The sequence below is a fragment of the Myotis davidii genome, unplaced genomic scaffold (assembly GCF_000327345.1).
Source record: "Myotis davidii unplaced genomic scaffold, ASM32734v1 scaffold59, whole genome shotgun sequence".
Lineage (NCBI taxonomy): Eukaryota > Metazoa > Chordata > Mammalia > Chiroptera > Vespertilionidae > Myotis > Myotis davidii.
This window is the reverse complement of record NW_006293001.1, coordinates 2,425,710-2,443,217: the sequence shown is the minus strand read 5'-3', so window position 1 is coordinate 2,443,217 and position 17,508 is coordinate 2,425,710. Positions and strand designations below refer to the sequence as shown.

At 35.5% G+C, this 17,508-nt stretch overlaps 1 protein-coding gene across 1 annotated transcript in view; it reads right to left on the bottom strand.

Annotated features, from left to right (window-relative positions):
• PSMD14 (proteasome 26S subunit, non-ATPase 14) overlaps positions 1–17,508 on the bottom strand; it is an 89,278-nt gene that overhangs the window by 36,397 nt on the left and 35,373 nt on the right. The window contains exons 4-6 of the mRNA XM_006766481.2: positions 3,511–3,582; positions 3,185–3,304; positions 470–540 (exon numbers count right to left, since the gene is read on the bottom strand). Coding sequence (XP_006766544.1) covers positions 470–540; positions 3,185–3,304; positions 3,511–3,582 — 263 coding nt within the window. The remainder of the gene's footprint in view (positions 1–469; positions 541–3,184; positions 3,305–3,510; positions 3,583–17,508) is intronic.

The window sequence follows — 17,508 nt, the reverse complement described above, 5'->3', positions numbered from 1 at the left end:
GAAGAATTTGAGCAAGAGAATGACAACTATTGAGAGGTTTAATTTGGGGCGGGGGGGGGAGGGAGAATAACTCGAAGAATATTTAGATTCTATTTCCTGTCTTTAAAACTCATATGCCTACAAATATAATTACATATTCAGAATATTATTTGGTTGCAACTCTCAAATACAATTATCAGTGACTAGAGAGTAACTCCATATGCTAACCAGAGGGAAGCTACAGCACAAGCTTACTATGTGATGGTTGAGAATTTTATCATAAAGCAGTTTTCTGATTGGCAAATTTCTTTGATTCTAGATGAATGAGAGACTAGATGGGTGGTGCCTAGCACTGACAGTGCTGCTTTTACATTAACTACATGGCTTTCCCCCGCCCCCAGGAATGATATTCATAAACATCCAAAATTCTGAGATATATTTCTGAAAATATTTGCCATTATTCCTGTATATGATCATTTAAAATACTTACCTTCCTGTCTGCTTCAGCATATCCAGCATTTTGGCTTGGAATACTGGATCAACTGCCTCCACACTAACACCCTGGTTTAAAAAGAAAGAAAAAATAAATAGTTTTTATAATTACGGGGCGGGGGGGACCCCACAAATTACAATGTAAATTAACAAAAAGCTACCCAAGAAAACCTAGGTATATTATTTTGAGATATCAAAATAATTTTATAAGTTTTAAAACCTATATTTGATACCTGCTCATTCAATTATAAATCTTACATCAATAAAGCTCCTAAAATCACCAACTACCAAACTTCTTAGTTAAGACTTAATTAAGGTAATTTTCAATTATAGTACCATCTTTTTCAGGTTCCTTTAAAAGTTTATGGCCATGGCATTCCCTCTCCCTCCTCTCCCTCCTCTCCCTCTCCCTCTCCCTCTCCCTTCCCTCCCCCCCCCTCTCTTTCTGTGTGTGTGTGTGTGAGAGAGAGAAACACCAAATAACTGATTTAACTATTTTTTGGTGAGACCTATTAGAAAGCATACTTCCTAATGCTGCCATCCTTTGTTAACTTTTAAGCATCGCATTCAAAGTTCTACAATTATTCAGCTATTATAATAATAAAGTTTCAATTATTTCCCCAGCAATGTAAACACTTTGAAGAAAGAAAGTAATTTATTCATTTCACAGAGTTGTTTTTGAGGTGGGTGTCAGCCCCTGCCACCTTGGCTTTGTCCGGAAGGACGTCTGGAAGATGTCTGGACTAATTAGCTGGGTTGGAAAAAGAGGAAGTTTAGTGCTTCAGTTAGGACAACTTGGTAGATTAGGTAGTTGGAGGGAATTAATATACTTTTGAATATTACCTAAAGTATAAAAGCATTCACATAAAAATTTCCCACTAGAGACAATCTATAACCAAGTCTTTAAAAAGCTGCATTATATTGCTTTTTCAACCAAAAGAAAATTTCACAACCTAAACTATCACAGGAATTCATATCACCTCTTCAGTGATAGATCACTGCCATGATAGCTCGCAAAAGGCTTTCTTCTAACTTCAGGAATTTAAGTCTGATCGACTTAAACCAGTTAACATAAACACTTCCTTCCAACCAAACAGTATTTTGAATCTAATTGAAAGTGCATACTCAAGAACAGGGGTATCCAATCTGCCTACAGAATAAAAAAGGTGTTTTTTTTTTACATTTTTAAAAGATTGTTAAAAAAACAAAACACAACACACACACAAATAGGAGGCAGAGACACATGTCTTTACAGAAGTTAGCTAACTCTTAGACCAGAAGAAAAACTTTCAAATTCAGCACAGATTACACATGGGAATCAAAATCTTCTATTTTATATTGCCAAACAAACACTTATACAGAATATTAAAGCTTAAGATCCCTTTATAATGAATAAGCATATAAGAATCACGTTACAGATAAAAACAGTTAATTTTATGTGTTTCATATATTCTGACATGAAAAGATAGATATAAATAATAGTCTAATATTAAAATCTAAATCTTTAGTTAATATGTAGTGTATTTCTCTATGTCCAATGTACAAAATAAATATAATGGAAAATCGGCAGATCCAAATTAGTTTACCTCATTTCATGTTTTTCTATATTTTGCTTTGTTTACAAATAAACTGCATTCTGTAGCAACTACTCCATTTAAAATACTTATTAAACACACACACGCATATTGCAATATTTAAAAATGAAAATTGTTTTTCTCTAGCATCTATTTTATCAAAACATACTTACAGTAAAGAGCCTCAAACAGAGCAAACAGCTTTATGAAAACAATTTCTTTAACCTGGATATTTTATAAGGTCCAATAAGAAAAACATCCATCTTAAAAAATACACATATTATATTTTTCTAGGCAAACAGATGAGAAGGATATGTATGCTGTTTTTTTTGGAAGGTAGGTAGAACAGTTATTGTCTTTTGGCCAATTTCTTTAAATCAAAATACACACCTATCTACACAAGTCCAATGCATTAAACAAAATAAAAAACAAAACAAAAAAATTGTTCCAGAAAGAGTAAAAATTCTAAACAGTAGATGACTTTCAAATCTGTATGAATTCGGTTTCTTACATAAACAAATTACCATGATAGGCAAAAAGACCAAAGTTTACCATAAATTGTTTTTTAACTTAACATTTTGAATAGGAAAAGTTTAAGAGTCATTTATCACCATATATGAAACATTTAAAAAAGGATCATATTTCAAAAACAATGGAAACAGAACATGAGGACTAGATAATGTATGTAAATGAAAATCTAGTTCATAGTCTGAAATCTTTTGAAACAAGTGTTCAAACTAATCAAACTGATATCCTACTATTTGAGAGTGACTAATTTATAATAAACTCAGTATGCTATGCTAGTTTAAGCTGAAGGTATGAGTAAAGGGATTTAATGTTAGCACCATTCAGTTTACGGATGCACTTAAAATATAAATCATTTAATTCAATACAATCATTTAATTCAACAAACTATTAATTTATGATGAATTTTAATCTTATGAATTTTTCCCATTAGGAAGAGAAAATAGAATATGATGAATGTTATTTGGCATAGGAAAATCTTACGATGAATTTTCAATCTTATGATGAATTTTTCCTATCAGGAAAATATAATATGATGAATATTATTTTGCATAGGAAAAGTAAAGAGAAAAGAAACACATTTACTTGCAGCAGGCAACCATAAAAGTACTCACTGTTCCTGACTGTGGCATAGCAAACACATCAATCACTCTGACGGTGTAATCGTCAACAAATTCTCCAAGCATCAGACCCATAACTTCCATTGGAACTCCAGCACGACCATGTTTTAACATCTGTAAGAGAAAGATATGGGGACACAAAGCTTTGAGATCTTTATTCTTTTTAAATTAAGAACCTAATTTAGTTTCAGTGGAAATAAAACACTCTATTTTATTGATGTAGCTAAAACAACAGTTTGTCTGAGAGATTAAGATGACAAGTATTCCAACGTAAAAGATACAGAGCTCTCTTAAAGCAAATTACTCCATTCAGCACTTACTTTTAACAGTGCCAGGGAAGAGATATAGACTTGTTCTGCTGTGTCCACTGCAGGAGCATCTGTAGGTGGTCCCTAGAAACAAGCGTATCAATTATAAACACACAGACTTTATGAGTTTGAAAGTAAAGTTACAACTTGATTGGTTTTAAGAGTTTGGGGAAAATATGTCAAGTATCCTTTTATTCAGGTACAACACAAATAATCAAAACAAGTTTGGGATATCAAACCTGTAGAAAACAGATCAAACTTAGTACTAAGGCAAATGTCTAATGGACATAAAACTTAAATCTTTCAGCAATGCTAATCTATCTCCACTCCAAAATAACTGTAATGCACCAATTAGTCATGTTTCTCACCAATGTGAATGCAAAATGCTGTCAGACTAGCATGATTAACTGAAGGATCAATGTGAACAGTAAATTCTCTGAGCTTGATTTTCAGCATGTAGATTAGGGATATGGGATTTCTTTGAAAACAGTAGATATAGTAGGGGGAGGGGGAGACAAAAGACTTCTAATCCCTAGTTGAAAGAGCTGTGAACAACATACTATATACTTCACCTGATGAAGTTGTTCCCCTCCTCCCATACAACAACAAATTTAACACAGTAAACCCCAGGTGTGAACAAATGGAGCCTGGTGTAGCTAACAAGAAAATACTTTCAAATCCTGACCACTACCTTTAAAACAAATATTAATCTTAGTATTACAGGCTAAGGAAGATACTGTTTCTCCCTAAGGATTCTATCTTCTTCAAAAGCAACAAACCACTTTTACTATAACATTCTGTGGCACAAAGTAATTTATATATAGTCCTTACCCTCAAGATGACTACAATCTTATAGATATAATTCCGCACATAGAAATTTTTTAAAATTTATTTTTATTGTTGCAAGTATTATAGATATTCCCCTTTTCCCCCCATTGACCCTCTCTACGCCCCCCCCCCCGCCCCCAGAACTATTGTGCCTTCCCTGTGAAATTCTTCATTCTGTTCCATGCTTCTATGTCTTAGGATCTATTTTGTTCATCAGTTTATTCTGTTCATTAGATTCCACATATGAATGAGATCGTGTGATTCTTGTCTTCCTCTGGCTTATTTCCCTTAGCATAATACTTTCCCGGTCCTTCCATGCTATCTCAAAGGGTAAGAGATCCTCCTTTTTTAGAGCTGCATAGTATTGCATTGTGTAAATTTTACCTACAAGATGACTACAATCTTATGTAATTCCACACACAGAAAACTTTCTTCCCCTTAATACTGGGCAGTCTGGGGAAATAAAATTAAATGTGACTTATAATTGTTAGGTGCAGTTTTGCTTAAAGTTCCCTTTCCTTGACATCTAACTATTACAAACTATATAAAAAACATGATACTTTCCAAATTATGTCAACACTCTATCTTGCTCTAACAGGTTTGCTCACTAAAATTAAACAACTGCTTTACTCATTACATTTCACACTTATAGGTCTATGTATACTTTGTGCTTCTTGTCTATTTATATGCTAAATTCTGTGATTTGTTTTGTTTAAAAGCTCATTAATATTTACTGAAGCACCCTATATAATAAAGGTGTAATATGCAAATTGACTGAACGGCAGAATGACCGGTTGCGGGAGCCTATCCCACCTCTGCTGCAGGTCAGCGGTAAAGAGCAAGCGAGGGTTCTGGACTGCGAGAGGGCGCAGGCCAGGCTGAGGGAATCTCGTGGCACTGGGCTTCTAGTTAAGAATAAAAGGCCCTACAATAAGTTTTCTCTAAATACAAGAATCATACAAAAATCACCTGTTTCCATATGTACAATGTGGTAAGAAAAAATCAAATCCCTTAAAATTTTAAATAATAAATGCCACATAATAACCTAAAAACTGACTGAGTTCTTCATCTATTCTCACCCAATACAGCTTTATCGCTTGCATTTCAAATATATATATGAATCTCAGAATGAAAACTTAATGCAAGTTAAAGTGCTACCATGCCAAAACATTTGCTGAGATCATCCTATATAATAAAAGCCTAATATGTTAAGTGTCTGGTCGTCCGTTCAACCAATCAAAGCATAATATGCTAATGATAAGCTAAAGCCGCTCAACCGCTCACTGTGACGTGCACTGGCCACCAGGGGGCAGACACTCCAACAAGTAGGTTAGCTTGCTGCTGGGGTCCAGCCGATTGGGACTGAGTGAAATGGCCAGACACGCCCTGGAGCCCTCCCGCGGTCCCTTCCTGGCTGGCCAACCTCCTGTGTCTCTACCTGGCCCCAATCATGCACTGGTGGGGTCCCTCAGCAGCCTGTTTCACCCTGATCCCGTAGGCCAGGCCGAGGGGCCCCACTGGTGCATGAATTCATGCACTGGGGCTCTAGTCATCATATAAAACATAATTTTGTTAAAATAATTTTATTCATCTAAAAAAGTTAAGATAATTTAAGAAGGACAGTAGTAAATTGTGATGAGAGGTTTTAGGGAAGTAATACTTTAAGGTCAGGACAGTGAACACTGTTATTCATAAAAAGTATTTCCAGGATCCAGAGCAACTTAAAATACGCATATGGAGAAAAAATTTTAAACTGTTGTCTATACTACAGTTATTAATAGAGGTGATTTTTAACAAGGGTGCCAATACCATTCAATAAGGAAAGGATAATCTTTTCAACAAATGGATATCCACAGGCAAAAGAATAAAGCTAGAACCTTATCTAATACCATACAGAAATCAACTCAAAACGGACCAAGAACATAAAACCGTTAAGACCTAAAACAATAACAAAAGAAAATATAGAACAAAAGGTTCATAAGATTGGTTTGGCAATGATTTCTTGGATATGATATTAAAGGCACAGGTAACAAAAGAGAAAATATACATTGGACTTTATAAAAATTAAAAAATTTTGTGCATCTCCATGGCCGATGTGGCTCAGTTGGTTAGAGCACTGTGTTGTGCTCTGAAAACTCATGGGTTCGACTCCCGTTTGGGGCACATATTCAGGTTGTGGGTTTGATCCTTGTTCAGGATTAAAAAAAAAATTTTGTGCATCAAGATACTATCAACAGAGCAAAAAGGCAACCCACAGAATAGGAGAAAATATCTGTAAATTATATATCTGACAATGGATTAGTATACAGAATATACCATAGAGAACTCTTGAATCTCAAAAAAACAAAACCAAACAACTTGCCCTAACCAGTTTGGCTCAGTGGATAGAGCATCGGCCTGCGGACTGAAGGGTCCCAGGTTCAATTCCAGTCAAGGGCATGTACCTTGGTTGCGGGCACATCCCCAGTAGAGGGTGTGCAGGAGGCAGCTGCTTGATGTTTCTCTCTCATCGATGTTTCTAACTCTCTATTCCTCTCCCTTCCTCTCTGTAAAAAATTAATAAAAAATATATTTTTAAAAAACACCAAAAAAATCCCCAAACAACTTGATTCAAAAATGGGCAAAGAACTTGAATAGACATTTCTCCAAAGATACACAAATAGCCAACTAGGACATAAAGAAGATGCTCCACATCACGAGTCATTAGGGAAACGTCAGTCAAAACTACAATGAATTGTACCCATTAAAATGGCAACTATAAACACACACACACACACACACACACACACACACACACGGATGTGAAGAAAATGGAACCCCTGTGCACCATGGGGAATATGAAATGGTACAACCACTGTGGAAAACAGTATGGCAGCTCCTCAAAAAATTAAAAATAGAATACCATAGCACTGAACAATTCTACTTCTGAATATATACCCAAAAGTATTGAAAGCAGGATCTTAAAGAGATATTTGTATAGTAATGTTCACAGCAACAATATTCACAACAGTTAAAACATGGAAGCAATCCAAGTGTCCATTGATGAATGAATGGGTAAGCAGAATGTGGTATATACATACAAAAGAATATTGAGCCTTGAAAAGAAAGTAAAGTCTGCAATATGCTTTGCCTGGGTGACAGGCTCCGATCGCCCAATGGCGAACGGGGAACTAGGGAATATGGCTCTGATCGCAGGCCAGGCTGAGGGACCGTACCGAACACAAATTTTGTGTGCCAGGCCTCTGGGTGTGTGTGTGTGTGTGTGTGTGTGTGTGTGTGTGTGTGTGTGTGTATGAATTATCTGGATCATAAAACACATTCTATGTATAAACCTAATTGAACAAATAAAACAATATAAAGCTGACAACATAATCTAAAATTACAAAATACTAAAAAACTTAAAAAGGAAAAAAACAAACCCTAAAAACGAATTGTCCTGTTTACAACAAAAGTCAATATAAAAGTTATCAAAATACTAAAATCTTAATGGAAAGCATGTGCAAATAATATTAAGTAATTATTACATAACAAACACATGATGAAATATGAAAAATGTCCAACCTCAATAGGTGACCTTCTTTAAGACATGCCAATTAACACAGTAAGACATTGTTGTTGTTGTTTTTTTAAAATATATATTTTATTGATTTTTTACAGAGAAGAAGGGAGAGGGATAGAGAACCAAAAACATTGATGGGAGAGCTCAATCAGCTGCCTCCTGCACGCCCCGCAATGAGGATGTGCCCACAACCAAGGTACATGCCCCTGACCGGAATCGAACCCGGGACCCCTGAGTCCGCAGGCCGATGCTCTATCCACGGAGCCAAACCGGTCCGGCTGTTGTTGTTGTTTTTGTTTTCCTATCGACAAGCCTTACAATGCCTAATTTTGGAGAGGGTATAATAAAAGAGACACTCTCAGCACTGTGGTGGGATTGTGAATTAGTATAATCTATCATAAAAGCAATTAAGCGATGTATATTGAGAGCTTTACAATTGCACACACTTTTTTACCTACTTTTGCACTCCTAGAAATTATTTAAGTAAATAAGCAGAAATATGTGCATAAGCAGAACATTCATGATAGTTCTTAAAATAATGCAAATAAACCGAAGAACAAAATAACCATAAACTGAAGAATACTGTTGAAAGTTCCTTTCTCTAAAATCTCTGCTGTCTGTAGCCATCTTAATCAGCAATATTACCTTATGTTAAAGGTATGCCAGCTGCTGCTATACTGAATATTTTGAACTTACAATCTTGAAGGAATTCTCTCCTAATTTAAAAAGAAAACTATAAGAAAGTGGAACATCGCTGCTAAATACATTTACATGGAGGCAGATTTCTCTCTCTTCTTGGGGGCTATGATACCAAGAAAGATAAATTAGCAATTAACCCATAAGACAACCACACAGGCTCCAATGTTTGCCAGAGAAAAGATTTTATAGCACTTAAGGATGCAGCCTTTTTTGGCCAGTTCTTGACTATATGCAAAAGATTCCACTTCAGAAATTTCTTCAGTCTCAAAATCTGTGCTCTTAGTGTGGGAAAGTGACTTAAAATCATGAAATATAGTAAAGGTTCAAAAGAACTTGATGTAGCTTGGAAAAGATTCACGGCACAGAACAATGACCTTCAAATATAAGTTTCAGACAAAGTTCAGACTAATAGTTGTGAAAGTGCAGTGCTTGAACCAGACCCAGCATCAGCATCATCTGGGAATTGGTTAGAAATGCACATTCTTGCTAAAACGGGAATTCTGGGGGCAAAGCCCAGAAATATGGATTTTGAAAAAGCCCTGTAGGTGATTCTAATGCTCACTAAATTATGAGAACCACTGATTTTAGACTACATAGTTTATAGAACTATAGCTAATGGAAAATGTTTGTATTGGTCCAAGCTATCTAAAGAAGAGTTGAAGTTAATGAGTTCCTTATAATAAGAGTTATTAAAACATAAGTGTTCAAATTTATGAACATGTTATAGAAGGACCTCAAACATTTGATAACTGCTTAAGTCAAATGATGTTTTTGGTTTCTCTCCCAACTCAGCAATCATTACAATTGTTTCCCAAGGAAGACAAACAAATCCAACATCTTCAAAATCAAACTTACCAAGTTTCTCTACAAACTAACTTTCCCGACTTATAATTCTAATTATCTTGAGTAGTCTCAAACTAGAAATTTGCACAAAATTTTGTTGACTCTCCAGTCCTCATATGGAATATATCACAAAGTTTTATCAATTCTTTGTTATTCTGAGTGACAGAGATTTCAAAAAATATTCATTTTTGAAAAAAGAGTTAAAAAATACCATCCAAAGAGTTCATTCCTAGTCAAGTTTAGAATATTTTGTATATATATCCTACCCCCCAAAGTTATTCTGTATGTTAGAATATTAAATACTCAGAAAAAAATCTGTTTATCTTTATTTAACCTAACGTTTTCTGAATCCATGGGCGACATGGTCCTCTCAGAAAAAAATCCAGAGTTTCTTCCTCAGGCTCTTAAGAAATTTATCATTTTTTTCAAATGTGAAGGCAGAGATCAATCCCAGGCTCCCAATAATATGGAAGTATTTACCACTGTGCCTAGCACTGAAATTCATGGTTAAATGAAGGCTTCAAGACGCTTATGACGTAGTTAGAAAGGCAGACACACTGGCATAGGTTATCAGGACTAAAATGCAATTTCTGACATCCAGCATGCCACCCCATTTTCAGATGCCCAAATGTACTTTTATTCTGGAGGCTTAGTTCCTTTCCTTTGTTTACAATGTTAGAATCCTCTGCTACCTGGAGTCATTTCCTATTAGAGACACAGGATGCTGTTCCTCCCCAAAAGCAGTTACTGTGTCCACTGACAACAAGAGACACTTGAAGAGTCTCCATATATTTTCTGAAATCTGGATGGGCACATTGGGCTTTGCAGAGTGAAACACACTACTGTATTTACTTACAAAACAGTTCATACTCTACTATAAAAACCAAAAAATGTCTCTTTATTAAAACACATTGTAGGAAATGTAAGTCACACAAAATGTGGGGCTGTTTTTTAAAATCACATATAATGACAAATTCTACACATCCCATGCATAAGATAAAAAAAATCTGGCCCTGACTGGTTTGGCTCAGTGGATAGAGCGTCGGCCTGCGGACTAAAAGGTCCCAGGCTCGATTCCAGTCAAGGGCATGTACCTTGGTTGTGGGGAACATCCCCAGTAGGAGGTGTGCAGGAGGCAGCTGATCTATGTTTCTCTCTCATCGATGTTTCTAACTCTCTATCCCTCTCCCTTCCTCTCTGTAAAAAAATCAATAAAATATATTAAAAAAAAAATCTGGCCCTAGTCAATTTGGCTCAATGGATAGAGCGTCAATCTGCGGACTGAAGGGTCCCAGGTTCGATTCTGACCAAGGGCACGTGCCTGGGTTGCGAGCTCAATCCCCAGTGTGGGCGTACAGGAGGCAGCCGATCAATGACTTTCATCATTGATGTTTCTATCTCTCTCTCTCCTTCACCCTTCTTCTTTGAAATAAAAAAAAAAAATTTTAATCTGAATAAATGTAGAGAATTTTAATTACTGCAATCATCTTTCATTTACTTCTTTATTTTATCATTTTTCCATCACCATTTATGCCCCCTATATCCTCTCCTACCACCATTCAATCATCTTTCATTCATTAAGAATTTTAAGCATACCCAAGGGACATAAGACACGGGGGGGTAGGGGAGGCCAGGGGATTCTCAAGGGCGGGGGGAAAAAAAGGAGACATATGTAATACTCTTTTTAATACTTTAAGCAATAAAAATAAAAGAATTTATGCTCAAGAAACTAAGCTAAATGCTGGGTAAACTAAGGTGAAAATTGTATGATATAAATCAAATGAAAACCTGGGCCCAAATATTTTTGAATTTTAAAAATTAGCTTAGACGATTACTTTATAAAAAATAAATTATGGAGAAAATGTTTCTTTCTCCCCTTGTGCTTAATCAACAGCGTATCTCTAAAAATTTCAGCTTATACAGTGTGTGAACTATTCAAGTTAACTCTGCTGACCTTATAACAACTATTTTACCATCATAATAAACAAGTACAGAAAGTCATGTTTTTGGAGACTGAACATGATATAACTTAAACTTCAAGGTCTTTTAATAACAAATGGTAGAATAACTGAAGGCACTGGTATAACTAAAGCAGTATTAAGCAAAAGAAAAAACTAAAGAGAATTGATCTGTATTTCACACAATGCCACTATAAAATAGAAACACACATCACTGACAACAGATAAATAAGAAACATCTAAATGTTTCAAATTGAAAATTGGAATATGATTTAGTTCTATACTGCTGTAAAAAACATGAAACTAAATGCACACACCCCCTTATATAAATAAAAAATAGAAATAATTACTTTCGTTATATATTTCTCATTCTTAGTACTTAATTCCTATAGGCAACTTTGAAATGACTTAAGTCTGACTCTTCATAGTAAGTTTGTTTTGAAAGAGGGGGAACCCTATTCCTTTAAACTGACTAAAATTATAAGTCAGCCATCTAACAGAACTGTGAGGTAAATAAGTGAGCCATAGGCACAAGAAGTGAGATCGACCTTTATATAAACGTGAAAATCTACCCAACCAGTGAGATGTAATACCTATGATGGACTCCAAAGAGGCATCAAGCCTACCTCTGTACAATAAGTTTTAATCTGTCACATTTAGTAAAACAGAAATTATTAACAAAGTCCACAAATTTTAAGTGTGGGTAAATTAAATGAGACATGAGTTGAGTTTTTTGTCTTTTTTTTTTTCTATTTAGAAGGTTAAAATTTGATCCAACATTAGAAGGTGTGACTTTTACTTGGGTAGCCCTTGTTGACTAAGTGTTAAAAAAAAAAAAAGGTATTTGCCATTATAACAGGATAAAAACTAACGACTCAAAGTGTTACCTACTCAGGCCTTTTAACAAATTTGTTAACACTATTAGTTATATTACTCCACCTTTCTCTTAGTGTGAACTGGTATCAATTACTTAGCCAATTTTATTATGTTATTAAAATACCTGCTGATTAAACATGAACCAAAGTGTCAGCTGAAAGAAATGTAAAATAAAGAGTATCACTGAACTTCAACACTTCAAATATAACTGAAATTATAAAGTTATCTTGGGAAATGACATTTCAAAATTTATAAAAAATGTTGCTGTGGGAGTAAATACTACGTAGGACTTATTTTTATACTAGCTATTTAAAGGTGTGTATTTGGTCCTGCATTATAGAATTATGTTTAAAGGTCTATTAAAATATGTATTTTTCAACAAAGGAAAAATAAACTATATCAACAAATAAAGGTGACTACTTTAAAACAAAATGAAACCTAAAACTATAATATATTGAATAGTTAACAAAAAATCTTTTTTTTTTTTACTTTTATTGTTGACACTATTAAAGATGATGCCTTTTCCCCCCTTTGCCCACCCCCACCCCTTTCCCTCTGGGTACCACCTCACTGTGGTCTGTGCAGAAAATAATTTTAATCTATGGTATCCAATATAACTCTCAACAAATTCTATCAAAAATTTAAAATTTTGATGAAACCACCACCTTCAATTTCCTCAATGAAAAAATTCAAAAAGAGAAAAAAAAGAAAAGCACACACAAAATAAGCAAATTCAAACATATATAAGTAACCACCACTGTATTGTTTATTTCTTACCCAGAAAGCTAAGAAGCAACCTTTTAATACTTTAATTTTGTGAGTATTAAACAACTAGTGTGAAAAACAAGCTGCATGTAAACTATTTCTACTGCCTGAGCTTCAATGACTAGCTGAGGCAACCTGTTATAGGAGGTGTTAATTGGCAATAGGAGTACAAGTCAGAAGCATGTTCCCCATCGTCCTAACCCAGCAAGGCTAGGTCATTAAAGTGGAAATGAATTCTTTCATGTCGACTTAACCCTTTCAATGCATGATTTCAGCTGTTTCCTCTCAATTAATTTTTAAAACTTGTTACTTTTTAGAGTTAAAAAAATCTTAAAAAAAAAAGTCCTTTGGCTGACAGTTCCAATGACTACATTATTCAAAAGAGAAGAATAGAACAAGTTAATTGCAATGTATTATTGCAACTCTCCCCTCTGAAAAACATATAGACTAATTGTATTTGCTTATTTTAACACTGAAAAGAAGATACAGGATATAGTGTTTAGAAGTAGCTTGTAACCATTTAGTCACATAGAGTTTTGATTTACATTTCTCTTTCAGGATCCAACAACTATCCCACAATGAAAACTTAATCACCTTAACCTTGGGATAGAGCAGTACTAATTTTTTTTTATTCCCATAATGTTCGTACAATAATTCCCAATATAAAAATGTTTTGAAACATATATGTTAAACACTTTCCTAATTATGTTTCTTTATTCTGGTAAGGTGTATAGTCACAACATATCCTGATGACTGGTAGCCAAAAAAGCCAAAATTCCTTTTATGGCATGATCTTAGAGGTTTCCAGATGGCACATTAATTCTTTAAAAAAAAAAAAAAAAAAAAAGGACAAAAAGAAGGACAGAAAAATAAGAAGGGAAATGTCAAAATAATGATACATTGCTTTGAAATGCTATATTTATAAATGCTAATATTCCCATATATTTTTAAACATCATAGGCATTTAAAATAAAACTCAATTATATAAATATTCTAAATAGTATGATTAAAAGTTAGCATACATATAATGCATCTTTTATGTCTCAGTAATACTGGAAGGATTTAATAAAAATATCAGACTAAGAACAAAAAATTAAAAAACCTGTAATACCTAACACTATGTAGCTTGTGATAAATCAATTAGAAATTACCAACATGGCAATGGAGACATAATTTCACCCACTGTTATAAAATAGCTGGGCTCTGGAGTAAATATAACCAATAACATACTTATTAGAAGTCACTGGTTTGATTCCCAGTCAGGGCACATGCCTGGGTTGTGGGCTCAATCCCCAGTAGAGGGTGTGCAGGAGGCAGCCAATCAATGTTTCTCTTTCTCTATCCCTCTCCCTTCCTCTCTCTAAAAATCAATAAAAACACATTTGAAAAAAGAATATAAAAATTTCAGTGGGAAACAGGCACTGGGGTGAGGGAATGTGGAATATGGCACCGTCATCTTATAAAGACATCAGATCAAAGTAACATAGGGGCTGATGGCCTAGTGCACTATGGCCCAACTGTGACATTTCTTTGTCTTTAAGACCACCCTTGATACTCACTTTAAAACAATTTTCACCTACTTAAAAATGAGTGTGTGAAATATGCCTTAAGCACCGATCATTTCAGACATCTTTGAAATCTGTCTCACCAGAATAGGGACTATCTCCCACACTGGGTGATTTTCACTCTGCCCCACAGCAATGAGGAAGGAGCAAGCACAACGTTTGGTTACCTTTGCTATATAAAGCATAATCATTCACAAGGATCAGTCAATCAAACTTCAGAAACCAAAGGATAACAACTAACGTTTCAGAGTGGCTAAAACACACTATCTTTTATAATTGGAAATAGGGTCCCAGAATGAAGCAGAACCTTGAATGCCCTACAACAGAACATTAAGGTATCACAACAGTTCCATATTACTTACAGTAATATGTAGTGTCTCTTTGGTTGACAGAATTTGTACAAATATTATATCTGACTTACAGTCTTGAGGCCAGGGGCTATTTCTCTTTAACATATAGCTCTCAGAACAAAATATTCTTTCAAAAAATCCTATATAACAAAACCCCAATATGCAAATCGACCCAACAGTGGAACGACCAGTTGCTATGACGTGCACTGACCACCAGGGAGCAGACGTTCAATGCAGGAGCTGCCCCTGGTGGTCAGTGCACTCCCACAGGGGAAGTGCTACTCAGCCAGAAGCTGGGCTCATGGCATGGCTGGCGAGTGCAGTGACGGTGGCAGGAGCCTCTCCCACCTCTGCTGCAGGCAGGCAGTAAGGAGCGAGGGGTCCAAGACCGCGAGAGCTCTGGATTGTGAGAGGGATGTCCAAATGCCAGTTTAGGCCCAATCCTTGGGCGGACATCACCCAAGGGGTCCCAGATGCAGGGTGCAGGCCAGGCTGAGGGATCTCCCCCTCAACCCCCGTGCACGAATTTCATGCACTGGGCCTCTAGTAATATTATAAAAACCTGATTATCTGACATCCAAGTAATGGGTACCACTGGAAGAGAAGACAGTTCAAGGCTGGGATTAGCTAAATCACTGACCAAAGGAACTGAAGGTTAAGTGGATGCTACTGTGATAGGCTGTTAGAGACACTAAACAGCCATAAAGCCAGGCCCTAGATGTGTTAACAAATACTAATAACCTTGTCTGTTTGAGTGTACCTTATTTTATACTTTTCACATAAATTATATTTACATCTTGCTTTATTTTTACAAATTTGGAATTTATCAAACCTGATGAAAGAAGACCAAGGAACAATATATAAGAAAAAGAGCACCACACAGAGGAGAAGGAACCCCAAAATGGGTGAATATGGGCTTGGCTAGGAGAAAAAAAGAAAAAGACTCAAGAAAGCTCGGTGTGCCACACATAAGGACATGCATTAGGTATATAATGAATTAATTAGATGTGGCAGTAGTCCTTAAATGTGGGTAGGAGATGGATAATACAAGTAAATAGAAAAATAAATATATAATTGTGACTTGGGTTTGGCACCAAAATAACAAAAGAATAAATAAGCCTTAGGGACATAATAAAAACAAAGTTTTACTTTCAAAAAGCCTCTCCAGAAAGCAAATAAACAATGAACATGTAAGCCAGTGTTCTTAACCCTATATATCCCTCAGAATCACCTGGAGAATCTAAAAAATTCTGATTTGGGGAACCACCTCAGAAATGCTAATTTAAACTGCTCTGGGGTGAGGCCCCAAAACCTCTTTTTTATTTTTTAGTACCCCAAGTAATTCTTTTTTTTTTTTAATATATTTTATTGATTTTTCACAGAGAGGAAAGGAGAGAGATAGAGAGTTAGAAACATCGATGAGAGAGAAACATCGATCAGCTGCCTCCTGCACATCTCCTACTGGGGATGTGCCCGCAACCAAGGTACATGCCCTTGACCGGAATCGAACCTGGGACCTTTCAGTCCACAGACCGACGCTCTATCCACTGAGCCAAACCGGTTTCGGCCCAAGTAATTCTTTGTAATAAGCGATTCTTTTATTATTTTTAAGAATAAAGCACCCTTGCCAAATGGTCACTCAATTTCCTCTTATAAAAAGAGCACAAATGAAAGTTACATCTTAATAATATACATAGTTTTACTTTTGTTGGAAATCAGAATCTACTTTGAAATAGTTTCTCTCTCCAAATGCTTAACTAATCATTCATTCATCAAAAAATGTCATTTACTTTATACAAGACACCATTCACAGTTCAGAACACACTGTGCATAAGACTGGTCTCTCCAACCTGTCCCTAGTATAACTAACAGTGGACTCACCAGGCATGCCTTGAGTAGCGCTCTTCAGACACACTGGATTTTCTCTGCTATGCACTTTTCTCCTCATCATGTCATTAAAGTCCCCAGCAAGTAAAACACTCTGTAAGGACTCAGCATTTACTGGTTTGTCACCTCACATGGCATCTGGGTCAATGCTCTGCATATTACTATCGCTCCCTGATAGATTATCTTAATAGAAAAGTCAAAAAGTCAAAAGAAAGCTACTGATATAATAGAAAGAATTCCACACACAAGATGCTAAATAAATAACTTTTCAATATCTTTATAAATTCAAAAGGCAGAATAAATGAGAGCTTAGAGAAAAGTAAACTAATATACTTGAAGTATACTTAGAAAGGAACAAGAAACTGAGATAGTAAATCAATTAGGCACCAGACGGGACACAGGGATTATTCACTTCAAGAGCTGACCTGTGTTAGGCCTAAGAATAGAAAGTTGCCTTCCTGGGAGGAGAGGCCACTGAGGCAGGTATGTAAGTAGATGAGAGGACGAGAGAACCAAGTGACAACTATCCACAGAGTTAGTTAGAAAAGTTCTAACTAACCACTGTTAGTTTTTCTTGCAAAACTTGTAAAATATCTAAGATACAAAAAGATTTAATGAATAACAAACATACCATCCAGCTTACGCTATAAAATGTCACTAAAACAGTTGGTCTGAAGCTC